The sequence below is a fragment of the Equus caballus genome, chromosome 30 (assembly GCF_041296265.1).
Source record: "Equus caballus isolate H_3958 breed thoroughbred chromosome 30, TB-T2T, whole genome shotgun sequence".
Taxonomy (NCBI): Eukaryota; Metazoa; Chordata; class Mammalia; order Perissodactyla; family Equidae; genus Equus; species Equus caballus.
Window position 1 is genome coordinate 18054069 of NC_091713.1, and position 19528 is coordinate 18073596.

At 46.1% G+C, this 19528-nt stretch overlaps 1 protein-coding gene across 7 annotated transcripts in view; it reads left to right on the forward strand.

The window, feature by feature from the left end:
* Positions 1-19528, forward strand: part of SUSD4 (sushi domain containing 4) — a 123879-nt gene that overhangs the window by 56100 nt on the left and 48251 nt on the right. For 4 of the 7 annotated variants that reach the window (XM_070256024.1, XM_070256023.1, XM_023632594.2 and 1 more), the window contains exon 3: positions 8140-8352. The exons of the other annotated variants lie outside the window; for them this stretch is intronic. In XM_070256024.1, the coding sequence (XP_070112125.1) occupies positions 8140-8352 (213 nt within the window). The remainder of the gene's footprint in view (positions 1-8139; positions 8353-19528) is intronic. 7 annotated transcript variants of the gene reach the window in all.

The window sequence follows — 19528 nt, forward strand, 5'->3', positions numbered from 1 at the left end:
CCTTTCTAGTTTGTGCTTATAACTCAGCAAGCCCAGGAGACTAAACTTTTGGAGTCTTTAAATAATAGGAAAGGGTTTTTGAAGGTTTTTCTCTAATGCGGCAGATGGGTTCCCTTCCCGGTGTAAAGGTTTATTGAAACATGGTGATATTTTACTAGTTAGGTGGTTTAAAAGAAACTGTTCCTGGTGATGACAAAAGGGTTGATTCGGCCCAGGGAAACCTGGAAGTAGAATGTTCAGATCTAAGGGAGGAGAGCCCTGAAGTGGTCAAGAGAGATGTCCTCGAGCTCACCACATCTTTCTCCCTTTATTCTCTCGGTACTCCAGTCTCTAGAACGAACTCTATTTCTTGAAGCCAATATCTAGGGTTAGGTTGTGATCCCCTCAAGAGCATCTTTCATCACTGGAAATGTTCTCCAGAACCGCGCTAAGGTCAATGGATGCTTGATGGCCGACCGCCTGGATTCTTGGATGTTTTAGGTGCCAAGAAAAGTTCCCAGCCCCATCATGCTGAGACTGTGCGTCAGGACGTGTCAGCTGCGGAGGAACTGTGAGGATTGTTTCCTATTGACTCGTTAATCATTTCACCATTGCTATTTGCTCAGCTCTGTTTTAACAGATATGGGGACTCAAAAACATTGACAAATGTTCTTTCCCTCAAAGGGAATATGTACCTGAAGAGGGAATTAGAGCATCATGGAGATGAGAGTCATTCACAGACATGAAACCTGACAGAGAAAGTCTAAGTGGAGACAACATCGTAAGTGGCGGGAGCACTGGACAGTGAGTCAGAAGGCCCTGGTTTTAGTCCCAGCTGCACAGTTCACCATCAGAGTGACTGGCCCAGCCACTTAACCTCTCCAGGCCCCGGGGTCCTCTGGGAGACAATAGAGTCAGACCAGAGACCTCTAAGGTGATTGTCATGCCGACTGTGTGAGACTGAGCATGAGCGAGTTCTGTGAGGACGGCTGGGGGCTGCTCTTGATCCCACTTAGACTTTGCAAACATGTCTGTTTAAACTTTAGCAGGAACGCCCCTGTACTCACTAGCCCCAGGGTTCTCCCACTAAGTAAATGCATAAAAAATCAATTTCTGTGTCTATATCCTGTTTCTTCCCCTGAAGACTCATAGAGCAGTTTACAGAGAACTGGCAAACCCAGGCCTAGCTCTAAATTGATTTGGCTACATTCGATACACTCTTCCCTTTCTGGAATATGACTTTTCAGTTATAATAAGCCAAAAGATTGCTTTTCACACCTCTTTCATTTTTATGATTCTTTTCAAAGGCTTCTTATGCGGCTCACAGTAAAACTGCCTGGTAGGTTTCAGAGACTCAAAAGTATCTGAACCAGAAGCATCAAGAGCTCATAATGAGACCGAGGGTCTGAGGCCTTTGTGGTGGAGACGGGGGCCTTCTCCATCCCTGTTGCTGCTGCAGCTTTCGATCTGGAGAAAAGGAAAAGAGGAGATCCTGCCTTCCATTGAGACCCAGGGTCCAAATTACAGTTCTGCCCTTGACTTGTTCCTGAGCTCACAAACGCAGGGTGAGAAAGTCGGTGGCAGTAATGGAGATACCAGGACCCAAGAGGGTGACACAAGCCGAGAGAGCACAGAGGGACTGCAGGCCGGGACTCTACCCGGCGCTGTTCAGACCTCAGGGCCCAGGCACTGCCCCACCCAACAGGCTGCGTACCTCAACTCAGTGGTCCAGAGAGAAATAGCGTCCTCTGGAGTGTGGGGGCAGTCAGCATTCATGTCATTTGTCTTTTGGATTTTTTTCTTTGAGGAAGATTGGCCCTGAGCTAACATCTGTGCCCATCTTCCTCTATTTTATATGTGGTACACCTGCCACAGCATGGCTTGATGAGCGGTGTGTAGATCTGCTCCCGGGATCTTAATCGGTGAACCCTGGGCCGCCAAAGTGGAGTGTGCAAACTTAACAGCTGTGTCACTGGGCTGGCCCCTCGTTTGTATTTTTAAAGTGCCCGAGTACCTTTAGAAAAGCTTGGGTCTGGGTTCTCCAGAGAAAGCAGAACCAACAGGAGATGTATACGTAGCTCACTCATACACACACACACACACACTATAAGGAATTGGCTAGTGCACTTCTGAGGGCCAAGAAGTCCAAGATCTGCAGCTGACAGCCTGGAGACCCAGGAGAGCTGATGATGTAAGTTCCAGTCTGAGTCTGAGTCTGAGTCTGAGTCTGAGTCCAAAGGCAGGAGAAGATTGATGTGCCAGCTTGAAGACAGTCAGGCAGAGAGAAAGAATTCTCTCACTCAGCCTTTTGTTCTCTTCAGGCCTTCAACAGATTAGACAAGGCCCACCCACACTGGAGAAGGCAGTCGTCTGCTGGCTCAAATGTGAATCTCATCCAGAAGCACCCTCACAGACAAGCCCAGAATAACGTTTCACCAAATCTCTGGGCATCCCATGGCCCAGGCAAGGTGACACATCAAATGAACCATCACAAAGACTGTCTCTTGTAGACAAGTGCCACATTCTGAATTGAATTTAACTGCCCGCTAGGGGCTGCCACTTCCGAGGACTTATCAAAATGGAATGTTCCCTTTTCCTGCCACTTTCCCCCAAAGACACATACTGGAAACCATTCTGTGAACTCGTTTCTCTTCTCCAGGCTCTGGCTGCTTCGTTCCAAAGCATACGCAGAATTTGAAGCCTGGGAGGGAAATCGGTGGGGACTTCAGGAATACATGTTCCTAGGAGAAGATGATTTGAGCGGCCCGCACGCAAGCTATTTTCCGCTCCTCTTTCCTGACTCCTCAGTCCCCCTTAATGGGTCTGTTATCTGGTGGGGCTGATCTTCACCATTGTAGAAAGACACTGAGAAAACCACTCTACAGAAAAATGACTCAGGCTGGGAACTGATCCGCTGGGGGGTAATTTGAAAAGTGGACTCTGAAGCTCTCGCAAGCCCTAGAAAATTACTGTCTTGCTCAATGGGATTTAGTTGTCCAAAATGAAGAATATTCTCTGCTTGTACCATCCTGTTTTCTGATTGCTCTCTTTTCACCACTTGTGCCCGTCCTCTCAATCAATGGCTCAATCCCATGGCCAGCGGCAGGCTGATCACCAGCACTGTGCCAGGCCTGGACACAGGGCCAGAGGTTAGTTATGGGTTATGTGAAAGCAGAGAAAGTGGATGCGAATCCTTTTTCAAATGGGAAGGAATAAGTAAAGAAAGAGGACAGAATTGGATTCGTGAGGAAATTCGGTTGTTCTCACATTGTAATTTTCATGACGCTCTCATCATTTATTCATTAGAGCAGGAGTCATTTTTCTGATGGATTCAGGGCTGGATCTTCAGTGCTCGCTTGAATTATCTGTCCTTCTCTGACACAGAATAGCTTGGTGGCCCTGGGCAGGGAGGTGTGACAAGCTGAGGGGTGTATGCCTAGGACTCAGCAGTCTGCATGGCCCAATCGTCAGCAGGGGTGACTGGCCAAAATGGTGTGTAAGGGGAGACGTGTATGTCTCAGCCAAGTTGCTAGCACAGACCAACCTCTGGCCCTACTTTGGAGAGAGAGGAGGAGGGGTGAAGTGCTTGAAGATGTGGATAGAAGAAGGTTGTAAAAAATTAAGGAATGTAGTCCACTCAGGTTGGGAGAAGAAAGGAAGGTGAGAGGGTGTTAGGAGAGAATGTGTCTGTGCTGGGGGAGAGCATTTCACATCCCCCTTGTTTGTGGGACTATCAGAGCAATAGGTGTTGCTGTTTGGTGGGACGGGGTTGGGTTGATTGCCTGATGAGTCAAGCAGAGTAGTTGGCATGTGGCTTTGTCTATCCAACCATCCGTCCATCCATCCACCCACCTATCCTCTACCCATCCCTCCATCCATTCACCCACCTATCCTCTACCCATCCCTCAATCCACCCATCCTCTATCTATTCATCTACCCACATTCTATCTGTTCATGCATCCATCCATCCATTCATCTTCTATCCATCCCTCCATCCATCTATCCACCCACCGTCCTCTATCCATCCTTTCATCTATCCATCCACCCATCCTTCATTAGCAGCGCTGTGGAATGCCCACACTCACTGCATACCATGCTAGGTGATGAGGAGATGAAGAAAAAGACCTGGTCTCCCCCTCCAGGAATTCACAGCCCAGTGGGAGAGACAGCTAAGTAGACCAGCAATGACAGTCAGGGTGAGGAGCGCTGTAAGAGAGGTGAGCCTGGGGTGCCTTGATGGAAGAGAGGCCTGCTATTCAGACTCTAAAGGGGGAGGGAAGGCTCCCAGAGGAGGCCTTATTTAACTGAGTCCTGAAAGATGAGCACGTGTAGGGAGCATCCTTCTCTTAGTGGACGTTCCAGCGTAACTGCCTTTCCTGCCTCAGTGGAAGGCGAGTCCCTCCTCCAGGGTTTGGGTCCCCTTCCTGCCCACATCCAGGTGGGGGGAACTTACCTCGTCTGCCTCCCCTGTGCTCCCGCTCACCTGCAGTCTGTCTTTCTCTCTGCTGCCTAGAGACGTATTCAGATCTCTTTCATCTTAACATTTTAATACAATGATAATAAAACCCCTTCCTTGGCCCTGACCCCGGGATAACTGCCACCCTATGTTCCGTTCACACTAAGCATCTTGAAAGAGAGACCATTCTGACTGTCACCCTTTCCCCTTCAGACATCGGCGGGCGGGCTCCTCCCCCAGGGGTAGTTCTTCCTGTCCCTGAAGCTGCCCGGGCAGTGGTCCCAGTGTCCTCCCTCTTTAGCGGGGGGATGCTTCTCAGACCTTTGCTTAGCTGACCTATGGGTGATGTCTGACGTGGCCCTCATCCTTCCTTCCTGATACCCTTCCCCTTGCCTCAGTGACACGTCAGGTCTTCCTTCTCCATGGCCCTGTGTTCTCAGTGTCCTTCGTGGGTGCCTCTGTCTTAGTTATGTGTCCTCAACGGCTCTTCCTCTCATTCCATATTTGTTCCCAGGAGAGCACGCCCACCCATGCCTTCAGCTGCCACCCGTGCAAGACACCCAGCTCAGGGACTGTGGAGCTTCAGGCTCAGTTCTCCAGCTGATCACCAGACACTCTGCCTGGGTGTCCCCGGAGATCTCAAACTCACGCACTCATTGTCCTCCCAGGGCCACTCTTCATCTTGCCCTGTCAATCTAAGAGCACGGCACCGCCATCTTCTCTGTCGTCAGCGTCAGAACCTGGGAGTCATCCTAGATGCCACCTTTTAACTCGTTCTCCTCACCCCACACCCCCCGCAGTCGGTCATCAGGTTGTGTGGTTCTGTGTCCTTAATGTCTCTGTGGCCATCTCTATTCCATTGCCTCTGCCTTCTTTCTGACTCATCGTTTCTCACCCCAATTACTGCAGTAGCCCGGCAGTTCCACAGATCTCAAGGGCTGGCCCTCCTTTGGGGGCTGGAGGGCTGCCTAAGTGTCATTTGGAGAGCTTTCTGAAACTACAGGCCCCACCCAGAAAGATCCCAGATCAGTGGCTCCATCTTTTTTCACAGCTGCCCCCAGGATCCTCAGGTGCAGCTGGTGGCCTGGGAGGCACTTCTGATGATCTTCCTGCTCCTGCTTGGTCTATACCAGTCAGTCCCCTACATGGGTATGAGAGAGATCGTTCAAAAATGCAAATCTGATCCCAATCATGAGTTTGTTCGAAGCTCTCCGTCTCCGCCACAAACCGCCTGCTCGCATGTCAAGTCTGAAGTCTTAGCTGACACATACAGCCTTTGGGATGTGCCTCCGTCTCTTGCCCTTTTCTCATCCCCCAGGGCTCCAGCTACAGCAGCACCCTGCCCTCAGCCTGAAAGAATCACCCCTTACCTGAAATATGCTTAGCTACCTCCCACCCCCATGCCTTCCGGCTTCTCTCTGCTACACCCTTCCAGCGGCCAGTGTCTGCTCATCCTAAGGATTCAGCTTGAGGCCTTCCAGAGGCTTCTCCATCCTCTGTTGCAGCCCTTAGCTTAGCCTTCTGAGGCCACCCAGACTGATACATTTGCCCAACCTCAAAGCTATGAGAGCAGAGACAGGTTCTAGTTGACTTACAGCGTGTGTGAGAGAATGACTTTCACCTACAGACAGCCAGAAATGTCCAGACCACTCAGGTTCTGTACGTTCATGCTGCTAGGCTTTCTAGGCTGTGATGGAATCATGAATTCCATTACTGCTCATTCTGCCACCTCAATGCCATAATGGATGTGCGTTGAAAGGACCCACCCTGAGACCGCCAGACTCTGAAAGAAACATTGACATTCATCCCTTAGGAAGTGCTTGACAATCTACAGTACTTGCCTTCTAAATAAAACATGAAGCCATCACTTAATGACTTGCCAATACTTTACAGCCCTCCCCGCAGACAGCTGTTAATCACCCCTCTGCCGGGCTGGACACAGCCTGGCATGTGTCCATGCCATCAGGGTGCTCAGTACCAACAGTGAGAGAGGAGAGCTGAGAAGGCTGGATGGCGTCTCCTTCTTCAAAGCATCCTCTGTTTGATAAAATATCACACCTGCTCCCGCTCAAATGTGGAGTAGAATTGCGTGTAGATGCTGTCTTCCCTCCTGCCTTCCTCCTTGGCTTTTCGCTCACTCCACAATGCCTCATGGCCTCTGTAGACCGAGCACTTTATGACTTCGGTACATCCCGCCACCACAGTGCCTCGTGTGCTGTGTGGCTTTCAGCACAGCAGCGCTGGCAGGACGTCCAGGGTCATGAGGCCAGTCGTGGTGAGCAGTGAGTGAGTCCTGCATGAGCACATGAAAGTTGGGGTGGCGGAATCACCTACCAGCTGAAGACCTTTTGCAAGATTTGATTTTGTAAGAAAACGGTGTAGAATGCCTTCATAGCGCTCAGGAGATTATGGTCCTCTGTGATGCTTATGTTCCTTCCCTTTGATGGTATGTTTGGAGCGTTATGCACATGGAGGACCCCTTCTTATCCTTGGCCTTCCCCAACCAGCTCATGACATCCCTGTTTGTTTCAAGGATCTGCCTTCATCCCAGCCGTCTGGGCATCTCCCTCACCTGCATCCAGCCTGTTGACGAGGGGACCTGGAGCCGAGCTGCCTCACATGCGTGCGCCCTCCTCTCCGCCTCCAGCCCTGGCAGGCCCATCACCTCTCCCCCGCACCATTGCCTCGGTCTCCTGGCCGAGCTTCTGGGCTCTTCTTCCTTCAGTTAATCCCTCAAGCTGCCGTCCTGTCGAGCTCCCGGTGCCCTCTGCCCTGCTCCATGGCCCCACACTGGCCGCCTCGCTTAGCCTGGCTTTCTAGGGTCATCCCAATATGTCTCCAACTCCGTTTTCAGCTCTGTTTATTCAGTCAGCAAACATTTGTGGAGCACTTCCTACACAGAACTGGGATAGATTCTGCGGGATACCAAAGGGAAAAATGTCACAGGACCTGTCCTTGGAAGGGCTCATGGCCCTGGATGAGAGGTGGCCATTCTCCAAATAATTCAGTGTGGAGCTGTGTTCACGTTACATTGGTGGAACAAAGAGGGGATGGGTTGGGGAGAATAGGGTTAAGGAAGGCATCCCAGAGGAGGAGAAACTTGAAGTAGGCCTGGCAGACGGAGTGAGGGCAAGGGGAAGAGGAGATGTGGGCGTCCCACAGCCTCTCCTGCACACACCGTAGAAGTCTCATATCCACTTACTTGCTCCCCACACACGGCCCGCTCTCCTCCCCTCCCCGGCCATTGCTCATGCCATTCCCGTGTTAGAACACCATCCACACCTCCCTCCACAGAGTCAGTTCCATCTGGTGAAATCTTACCCATCCTTCAAGGCCTGACTCAGATTCCATCTCCTCCTTCCCTGCCGACTCCTCCCCGCTCGGCTCCCTTCAACATTTTGTATTTCTGTTGCAGCGTTTACTACTTTGTATAGAGTTGTTTACTTTTCCTCATCTCCCTACTCCTGGAACCTCCTTGAAGGGCTACATTAGCCATGGAATTGAAAACTCTAATAAGTCGTGTTCTAAGCAAAGAGCAAACCACAGAGGGAAATGTGCACTAGAATGTCTCTATTCTTGGCTTTCTGTAGGTGCCATTGGGTGGTCCCTGGCGAATGAAATAATACAGCATCTGCCATTATCTAGGAAGACCCTCGGCATTAGAATACATTCAGAGGCACCTTTTCTTCTCTCTGTCGATGTAGGGTTCGATGACCTTCAGGTGTGTGCTGATCCAGGCGTCCCCGAGAATGGCTTCCGGACACCCAGCGGAGGGGTTTTCTTTGAAAGCTCTGTCACCCGATTTCACTGCCAAGACGGATTCAAGCTGAAGGGCTCTACAAAGAGACTGTGTATGAAACATCTTAATGGAACCCTAGGCTGGATCCCGAGTGATAGACCCGTCTGTGTGCAAGAAGGTAAAGTGCTCACCACCCCCCACCGTCCTCCCAGGAAGCCACTCATGTGGTCAGCTTGCATGGCCATGACCACAAGAATGGGAGACTATGTGCTGGAGGGGGCAGTACCCGGGGCTGCTCGCTCTGCTTCAGGGCTCACCCTGCATCCTGACAGAAGAGCATGAGTGTGTCATGAGGGCTGGAGGAGGGGAGAGATTCATCTCAGCATTGGAAGTAATTGTCTTCCTTCTCCATCTCAATTACAGTCCAATTCATCACCATTTCTGTCAATGCAAGAGAGCAACTCAGATAACATTAAAGACTATTTGTTATTGGGCTGTCAAATCAGCCCTCGTTTCCATGTTACTCAATAAAAGGCGCAGTAAATATATTGAGTAAAAACTGCATATGATGATACAGAAGATGCATGTGCTACTGAGGATTAAATCAATTGCTACTTATCAGGTCTGTGTTAGACATGATTCATTTAAAGAAAGAAAGAACTGTGGCAAGCAATGACAGATTGACAAGGTAGACATTTATTTCTAGTAATTAGCCCCAAATCTGTTGGTTGAAACAACTTTATGTATTTTTTTGTTTTTACTCTATGGAGACACTTTTGGAGTTTCAAAGAATGCATTGAATTTAACTAATTGGAATGCCAAATTGTTATGTATGTTAGGTATCTCCAAGGATCAGCAAGGCTGATGTAGGAATAGGCATGAATCGAGAACTGATTCTAGCCCCAAATTTCCATGAGGCATGGAACTTACATTTCATTGCGTTCATTAGAAATGAATTTCAGTTTCTCTTAACATCATTATTGATTTTATTTTGGGATGGAGCTTTTCTAATAACGATATGTACACTAATATTCTGATTTAGTGTGTATCATCTTTATGCAACTTTTTAAATAATTTAATTCAGCAAGCTTTTATCAGGCATCTATTATGCTCCTCATCGGAATTATCAAGGATGAGTAAGATGATGTGTTACCTTTAAGATACTTGTTATCTTTGCTTTTATTTTCAAGGTATTTTTTTAAAAAGCCAAAATTAATATAAAGAATTAAGGTTTTTAAGAATAAATTCATTTTTTCCTTTTACATGCAGCCATGCAAGCTGTGATTTCCGTAAGAGTCTATTACTTAAAAGATTATCTGGTTTGTCTATATAGACTTCGCTGCTAAAAACTATGGCCTAAGATACCCAGTGCTTGAAACCCAGACAAACTCAAAAACATCAGAGAACAAAGAAAACCAATAGACTTCCTGAATATTGCCCAGAGATGAAGGCCCTCCATTGTTTGAACATCCTAGGGAAAAAAAAAAAGGTTTATCCCTTTTAGATGAGCTGTTTTCCAACCCTGTACGTAATTACAAAATACATAGTAATTCCAGGAAAGGGAGGGAGAAATCACGTTGGAGTAGAAGATTCTGTTGTGCGGGTCTGTGTGCATAATTCTGGACACTCAGCCGCAAATTTGCGGGAGGGGCTGTGCACATGGGGACGGCATTGGAGATTCAGCTTTCACTGTGCAACCATAAAATAAGACCAGGTGTTTGCAAAGGAGGGTCCAGGACTCTGTAATCCAGTTAAGATGTTGTGTTCTAGTCGTCATTTTAGAAAGTCTGGAAGAACAGTATTGCCTTTCTAAGTACAATAGTGTCATTATTTTTAACGTTAATGGTAATTTTGTCGGTCTTTGAAAGATCTGTATAAAGAGACTGCTTTTGTTGCCCTGACGGTGGAGAAAATCATAGTTGTTAATGTCCTGGTAAGTCTTCTTTATTCTACGTGGTTTACAGGGGGCGAGGGGCACAGAGAAGTCTGTACCCTGGATGTCACAGAACAGTGAAGAAGCTAAACTTTTTTTCCCTCGATTTGTAAATGGCTTTACTCCCTGATCAGGATTTATGCTGGGCAAATAGTAAGGGCCGCTGAATTCATTTGTTTCCCTTGTCAGGTAATTCTTAGAGAGCTAATGGATTTTCGGGTGGTGGTAATAGTAATAACAGTAATAAATTATCACAGCTTTTATAGGTCATTAAAGTTGAAAAGTGCTTTCGGATTCACTGTCTCATTTCACATGGCAACCACCCTAAAAGATGAGTCTTATTGTCCTCGTTTCCTGATTGGGAAACTGAGGCTCAGAGAAGTTCACTCACTTTGCCAAAGTCACACAGCTGAGGGGTAAGCAGCAGATCTGTAACTAGTTCTAAGCGAGTCTTTTTTCCTTTACAAGGCTATGTCTAGCTTTCTTCTTTGTGCCGCAAAAGCCCCCCCCTCTGATCAGTTACTCAACGGCACATTGTTACAGCAAATGGAGTTGTCGACGTTCAGGGTTGAAGGGACTCATAGAAATCATATAATCCAAGCTCTCATTCTAATTTAGGGTTTTTTTGATCAATAGAGAAACTGAGTCTCAGAGAAGTTAAGAGCCTTCCCAGAGTTAAATGGTGATTTAGGGACAGATCTGTTTTAGCCCCATCTTGTCACTGTGACCTGGACTCCCTCCAGTCTTTTACGCTGTCAGCCAGTTCTGCCTGAGACGCAGATTTTTAAAAAATAGGTTCATATGCGTTAAAATGCTCTATAACAGTAATGTGCTCTACAGAAGCAAGGTGGTATTAGGCAGGTATTTCCTCAAGCATTCGCCCAGATTGCCTTTTATTCTCCACTTCACTCTGCCACATGCACCAGCTGTCTCCCTTCTCCCACGACCACTTTCTTCCAGTCTAAATTGCTTATTCCAAGTAAACTCAACACAGAAAAGTTTGGACTTATAGAATTGCTAATACAGGCGATGAGTGAATTTCATGGCATCTAAAGCCTTCAGCCTAAGAGATGTCCCTGCTTCTCTGAGCGGCTTCTGCAAGCCTGGAGCCTGCACGTCCCTAAGCAGGGGTGAGAGTGATTATGGTCTAGGGAGCAGGGGAGGTGACCGGTAGGGAGGAGAGGAGACCCTGGAATTGGCACAGGACTGCTGACATAGTAAGTACAGTGACCAAAGGCCAGGTGATAGCCACCATCTGGGCCTCTTCCTTTCCAATACCACTCCACTAGTCTAGTGGGGGACATTTTCCCTGGGTGAATAGGTCCCTTCCCCACATTTCCTAAGGAAAGGTAGAGGTAAATAAGATTGACTTTACCTACATCCACTTGACAAACTCTTGTTCAACACATGTCAACTCAGGGCACGGAAGGATGCTCTCCGGGCCCTGCAAGTCTTTGAAGGGGCTGAGTCACTGTCGTGGTGACTCAGGCTACGGTTTGGGTTTGCACGCCATCAAGAAGTAGTATATTTTAAAAATAAATGTCCTAAAGAGACGAAAATAAAATTAATTCCAATCTATTTATATTATGAACAAATATCATAGGGGAGGGGCAGAAAAGAATCAGTCTATACCTTGCCAAAACCTATTTGTTATCAATGTTAATGGAAATATTTCGTGACTTAACCATCCCTTGGTACAGCTGGGATACAGAAGCCATCTGAGCTCTTATGGCGTTGGTTATACTAGCTGGATACAAGGTTTCGTTTTTGTTTTTTACAAAGAGAGCTCAATAAATGATGGTGCATAGTTCCTGGGTAGGGTGAGAGCCTTACTTAGATTATGAGTCAACGTTCCACGGCACCGAAACCCCTCCTTACTTAGTAGTCTCATTCCTGGGGGGGATGTTTGGGACATTTCTTAAGGACAGACCCCTCTGGCAGGAGCTTAAGCTTCTGGGTGGATTCAGGGTGTCCCTTGAGAACCTCTGGGTGAGGATGACATGCTCCTGGGACAGAAACACTTCTTCCTTTCTTTGAGTTTCTTCTTCTGGAGTGTTCACTTGCGGAGGTAGGAGGAGACTAAATGAGAGCTGCTGTGGGCGTGCCTTTTTATGAAATGGGGTTTTAGCATTTGAAGACTTCTTCACAGAGCTCTGCTTTACTCCCCTTCTCCTTGAGCAGCTCCACGCATAGGGGTCTCCCTGGTCATTTGGTTGCAAGTAAATTTCCAATAAATCCATGTAAAGCAAATAAAAAAGAATTTCGGGGAAGCTGGAGTCCGGCAGGTCTTGCAGACGGCTCGTTTCAACGTGAGTCTTCCGCAGCAGCTTCAGTCCCAGCTTAAAGGCACGGTGGAGCTCTTCCGGACAAGCCAGGCATAACGCTACTGACGGCTTCCGCGTCTGCAGAGTGCCGCTCATTGGGAATGAACTGGCTGAGCAGAGGCTTGCTCAGGAAACCCTGCCGCTGTGATTGGCTAGTCAATTCCTTGTGAGCTGGAGAGGAGCAGAAGGACTGACTAGGAGATAAAAGGGTTGTTTCATGTAACCCCTGTAAGGAGAGCCCCCCCACCCCTTGGGATGGTTTTCCTCGCTGTGAGAATGTCACCCACCATCATGGCCCCTTGCTGACACCTGGTACCTAGGTCCTGCAGCGCCATGTGGATAGCGGGGGTCTTGCAAGGTGGAGCCTGTGAGCATGGGCTGAAGCAGACAGGGCCAGAACTGGTGACAATCCAAAGAACAACCTCATGCGACCCTTCAGTGCTTCTGTGGGAAAGGTGCCTCCCTCTGGGAGGATGTGGGTACAGGTGACGCGCTGTAGCCACGGTGCCTGTGACGACCAGCTCCACACTGGATGTCACCGTTTATACCCTGCGTGTCTGAGCAGGCAGCTCTCATCCATGAGTGGGAGCGAGGCCCAGTGCGCTGGCGGCTGTTTCCTGTGGCTGCTTCCTGCCCTGTCTTCTTTCACCACTTGGCCATTGGTCTGGTGGAGCCCATCTACCTCTGTCTTCATGTCATACCCCTCAGCCTTTAGACGGGTGCTCTGGTTGAGACTTGCATCCCTCAGGTGGGCCTTTGACTGTGAATACTCACACTCAGCTCCTTCAGAAGTTGCTGATTTTTTTTCTAGTCTTTTCTTTTACTGATTTTCCTGACTTTGGGGCTGCAAGCGCAGTTGGCTTCAGCCATTTATAGTCACTCACACGCAAGGAAAGCACATGAGCATTCTTTCCTTCCATACTTCTGATTGGCTTAGTATATATTTTATCATTGCTTTCCCCACAATTAACAGTATTGTCATGAGTGGGGAATGAGTTTTCTGTAGGGCATTGTGACTTGAGTTGGCTGTCCCAGGTCCTGCACTTTGGGGATGCTGACAAAGACAGGCAGGGGTTCAGAGAGGCAGCAGTTGACGGAGAAGGAGGAAGATTCCTAGAAAACCATCCAGAACCTGCCCCACCCCCATCACTAAAGGCACAGGCTCCCTTGGTGATGGCACTCTGCTCATCAGCGGCATGCAGACCTGTCCCCGGCCTCCACATTGCCTTTGTGTCCTCCTCTCAACAAGACTGCATTGTTTTAAGGAGGTGTCTATCCTATGCGTCAGGTACCATTGCTTTATCTTTTTTAATTACTACAGCAACCATATCCAGAAAGTTCTGTTACCTTCTCTGCAAATGAGAAAGTGGAGGGTCAAAGGGGCTCAATTTCCCCCGGTCTCATAGGTAGCCAGTGGCAGCACTAGGATTCGCATCCAGATCTGTGCTTTCCAGCGCATTCATCTCACCTGACCAAAGATGATTTTTCCCGGAGAAAGGGAGATGGAGCAGGTGACACAAATCATAATGGCCCCAGATCCGTGCCCCATGGGGGAGGCATCTTTCTTAAAGAGGTAGAAAGCTGTCCATGCAGGCTCGGGTTCCCACAGTGTGCCAAGGACAACTTGCATTAAGAACTTGTGAAATATACATCTTCAGACCTCCTGCATCAGTATGTTAGGAGTGAGGCCAAGGACTGTGTGTATTTTTTAAAACTCCCAGCTGATTCTTACACACAAAAAGATTTTAAGACTCGCTCATGCAACGATATGATGATAGTATTTTACAAGGGGGACGAGAACGTGATTTTCTCTAGTGTCAAACGGAGCTCCCGGGAGATCATTAATTTTTAGACTCAGAGAATGTCAGTGTTGTCATTTTACGAAAGAAGAAACTAAAGCCTGTAGAATTGAAGTGACTTATACAGTCACATGACAAATACCCTGGGATTGCCACCAGCATCCTGACTCCTAGTTCAGTGCTCTTTCTACTGTACTGGTGGTATGCAACCCAGGCTGTGTGTCAGACTCACCTGGGGGACTTCTAGAAATATTAGTGCTCAGAACTTTCTCCAAGAGGATCTATTTTCATTGTTTTGGGCAGTGGGAGCTCAAGCATAGGTACTTCTGAAAGCTCCCAAGGTCGTTTCAATTACCTCTGCCACCTGCTCTTTTTGGCTCCATCTCCCTCATTGTCTGGTTGTGGCTGCAGGTTGCACAGAGCACAGGAGAGCTGCCCCTGTCACTGCCCCAACTTTCTATGTCTCCACGCTCAGCCCCTCTTTGCCCCAGTTCCTTGCAGGGTGCAAGAGGGAAAATATTAATTCAGGCAGCAAGCATTATTTTTAAATACTTACTAAAATATTTTGACTCCCATAGACCTGACCAGGATTGCTATAAAAGATGAATAATTTGATGTTAAGAAGGTTCTTTGAGCTTCCTGAGGAAAAGGTGCAATGTGAGCTTAAGTAGTATTATTATATTATAAATTTTTAATTTCAGATTCAACTTGACTCATGAGCTAAAGCTGGCAGTAAAGATGGCAGATCACTCCTTTCTTCTTCTTCTTCTTTTTTCTTTTTGGTGAGGAAGATTGGCCATGAGCTAGCATCCATTGCCAATCTTCCTCTTATTGCTTGAGGAAGATTGTCACTGAGCTAACATCTGTGGCAATCTTCCTCTGTTTTTGTATGTGGGACACCACAGCGTGGCTTGACGTGTGGTGTATATGTCCGCACCTGGGATCTGAACCTCCGAACCCTGGGCCGCCAAAGTGCAGCACGTGAACTTAACCATCTGCCACCAGGCTGGCCCCAGATAACTCCTTTGTTCATTGAAACTGGCGGGTGCAGGCATTTTTCAAAAGCAGGGTATTCATCATATTCCTTTTTTATAGTTACTCCTATATTAAGGTGAGTTGTCTCCTGGCTCCAGAGACTTCACGAAAACAGATGGATGCTTTAAAAAGGTTTTATTTAGAATCCTTTTCTTCTGATGTACATTTTCTATCATCTAAAGTTTCTTTCTTGTTGCCTTAGACATGGGTTATCAGAAACAGCAGCCTGTGCCCACAAGGGCAAATATTTGCATGTCTTCCCCTAAGGTACTCTGTTCTCATTTTCCATCTTCTAAGATGGGCAGCAGCAGAGAGCTGCCTCTCCCTGTCTCCAGGACCACTGTCATGTCTTATTTATGCTGCTTATAACAGAAGTCAGGGCTTCCCTGCACTCCCTCCCTTGTGGCTTCAGTGTGAGTTTGGTTTTTGTTCCTAAAAAGATTTCTTTGACTTAAATGTGGTCATGACTTGAGCGGAAAAAAAAAAAAATCCGGGGGAAATAAGGTCAGGTCCGACGGGGGCCGATGCAGCAAAGATAAGTGGCAGAAATGATCAGTTATCATCGTTGCAAGATGACAGCTGGACTGCTGCGGCCGAGGGTTCACAAACCTGTGCCGCCGAGCCCCTGTACGTGCGGAGGGAAAACCCAGATCACAGAGCCTTTACCAGCCACCTCACGTCGTCTCCCATGTCACGTGAGCGCTGGGATTTCGCCCTTTCTGTACAGGGGCCGTGGAGGTAGTGAGTTGCTTTAACTCACAGGATTATTAGGCAGATGCAGAACGACGGCCTGAGCACGTGCACAGATCCTTGTCAGATCATGTATAAAGGTCACAAGATGATTTTTAGCAACCTTGAACACCAAGCTGATCATGGAGAGTCCCCAGAAAGCAGTTTTTCACAAGCTCGCAACTGAAACTACCCAGAATTAGGTTGGCTCCTTATGAAAAATGCAGGGCTGCCCCCACGGGTGTCCTTCCAAACCCATCGCAGCTGAAATTCATCTTCCCTCACGCCAGCCTTGAGCAGTTCGGGACTGACCGTGGCTCTCAGTCAGCATCTCGAGAGTCCTGTTACTAATGTATTCTCCTCGGAACCGCACGCTGGGCCTGCAGGAGCCAGAGGCCTCGGGTGCAGGGCTGCTGCCCAGCCGGCTCAGATTAGATTCTGTCCTTTATTACATTTGTCTGACACAGCTGCTAAGGGATGGGCCGGGGCTTGTTAAATCTGAGCCAGCCTCTGCTTTTGGACTGCTGTCTTCTGTCTATTCAGTCACCTTACGTATTCATCAAGCCGTCTTCTCAACAGTTTGACTTCATGCGAATTGCCCAAGGGGCATGTTAAAATGCACATTCCCAGGCCCACTCTTTGCGGTTATTATGCACGAGGAATGTGAAGTTAGCAGGCACCTTCAGGAGATGCTCATGCTGGTGGGCTGCCGAGGCCACCTTGACATACTTGCCATAGGCATTTCACCAGTAGAACATCAAGATGCAGGCTGGAACCTTTGTAAGTCATCAGCCCACGAGAATAGCATTTGAACTGCTTCCTTTTATTTTTCTTGTGAGCTCGGCTCTAGCAACCAAGTGCCTTCTATCACCTCCTTGTGAAAGTGAAGGCGACTTTTCAGAAGCTGGAAAGAGACCTCAAGGTTTCTTTAAAGATAGAATAGTTAAAACTCTGCATATCAAGAGAAAAGCAAGAAATCAGATAGGTTTATGTTCTGGGGCAAATCTCTCTGAACCAAACCCAGTTTTTTCTCCAACAACCTCTGTGTCAAGTTGCCTTCGGAAAATTGTTCAGGTTTTATGCTCAGAAATTTAAGTGCCTCCCCAATATCTTTAGTCATTCATGCCCCCAAATTCTGTTACACACTCTCTACTTGTCAGGCCCAGAAGCTCCCAGTTTAGTTGGGAGAGATCACTACATTTCTGGGGAATTTCCTTATTCTGCTTTCTGGATTAATTTTGTTGTTGTTGTTATTATTGTCTTAACGTTTTTAAAATTTGTAAAATATATACATAGAAAAGTACACAAAACCAAATGGTCCAATGAATTATCACAGAGCAAACACCCATGTCACCATGATCCAGATGAAGATAGAGAGCATCACTGGCACCCCAGAAGCCCCATCCCAGTCATAGCCTCCCCCTCACTCGCAGAGGTGACCTCTTTTCCAAGTCATGGTGAGCATTTCCCATGGTCATAATCACTTAGCCCAGCGCTATGCCTTCTTAAACGTGGTGCTATTTTAGCTTTAATTTACTTTTGCCTTTTTTTTTGTAGTTTATATACATGGAATTATAAAGTAAATATTATTTACATCGGACTTCTTTTACTTTATGTTTGCAAAATTCACGCATATTATTGCATGAGGCTGTAGATCACTCATTGGCATCTCTGCATAATGTGCTATTATATGAATAGACCATAATTTGAAGTCTGATGTTAATGGAAATTTAGATTTTTTCCAGTTGGGTCTGTTACAAATAGTGCTGCTCTGAACATTCTAGAACATACCTCTTGATGAATATATATATATGTTTTTTCATATATATATATATATTTTTCGTATATATATATTTTCATATATATATATATATACACACATTTCTGTTGGATATATACCTAAGAATAGCAGTCCTGGGTCATAGAATATTCCTGTGTCCGACATTAATAGGCACTGGCCAGTTTTTCAAAGTGATTGCACCAGTTTACACTCCAGCCAACAGAGTAACAGAGTCTCAGTTGCTCCTTGCCAACACTTGGTATTGTCAATATTTTAGCTATCTGGTGGGTGTGTAGTGGTAGCTTGTGGTTTTAATGTACGTTTCCCTGGTGAGTAATAAGGTTGCGTACCTTTTTGCGTGTGTATTGGCCACCTCGTTATTCTCTCTTATGAAGTGCCTGTTTCATTCACTTGCTGTTTATCTATTGAGTTGTCTGTTTCTTATTGATTCTTAGGAGTTCTTTATGGATACTGGATACAAGCCCTTTGTTGGCTATATGTGTGGCAAATGTCTTCTCACTTTCTGTGGCTTACATTTTTACTCTCTGATTAATGTCTTTTGATGAACAGAAGATCTTAATTTTAATGTAGTCAAATTTATCAATCTTTTTCTTTATGTTTGCTGCTGTTTTTGAGGTCTTATTTAAAAAATATTTCCCTACTCCTATTTCATGAAGACATTCCTTATATTGTCTTCTCAGAACTTCATTATTTTGACTTTCACATTTAGATCTTTAATTCATCTAGACTCGATTTGTGTATATGATATAATTCAGCACCATTTATTTGAGACACTGTTGTTTTCCACTGCTCTACAGTGCCACCTTTGTCATAAGACAGACGTCCTGTTTCAGGACTCTCTGGTCTGTTCCATCGGTCTGTTTGTCTATCTTTGCATCAATTCTGTACTGTTTTAATTCCTGTAGCTTTATAAGAAGTCTTGACTTCTGATAGAGCAAGTTTTCCTGCCTTGCCCTACTTGTTCAAGACTGTCTTGGCTCTTCTTAGCCTTTCCATGTAAAGGAAAGAATCAACCTATCAACTATCAAAACAAGTTTGAATTTTTTAATATGATTATTTTGAGTTTATAGATAAAGTTTGGGGAAAATAATGCCTTTATAATATCGAGTTTTCCAACCTACGAACATGGAATATTCCCCCATTTATTTAGGTCTTTTATAATTTTTCTCATTATTTTGTGATTTTCTGTGTAGAAGTCTTACATAACTTTTGTTAGATTTATGCTTAGGAATTCAAACTTCTTTGATGCTCTTGACGATAAATTTTTAAAATTTTGGTTTTATTTAATTGATGGTATGTAGAAGTTCATACATGCTAAACTCATTTATTAGTTTTACTATTTGTGTAAATTCTTTTGGGTTTTACCACATAAACAACCGTGTCATGTGTGACTAATGCAACTTTTATTTCTTTCTTTCTTATCTTAATATCTTGTTTCCTGCTTCTACATTCTTGCTTTGGTTAGGAACTCCAGAACAATGCTGAATACTAGTGGAAAGAGTAAGCATCTTTGTCTTGTTCTCAGTCTTGAATGGAATGCCTTCAATATTTTTGTATAGGTTTTTAAAAAATCTTTTTTATTATATTAAAGGTGTTTACTTCAATTCCCAGCTTAAAAGTTTTAAAAAATATCGTGAATGGATGTTGAATTTTATGAAACACTTTTTCCAAGCTATTGAGATAATAATACTTTTCTTTTTTATGTTAATGTGGTGAGTTACACTGCGTTATTG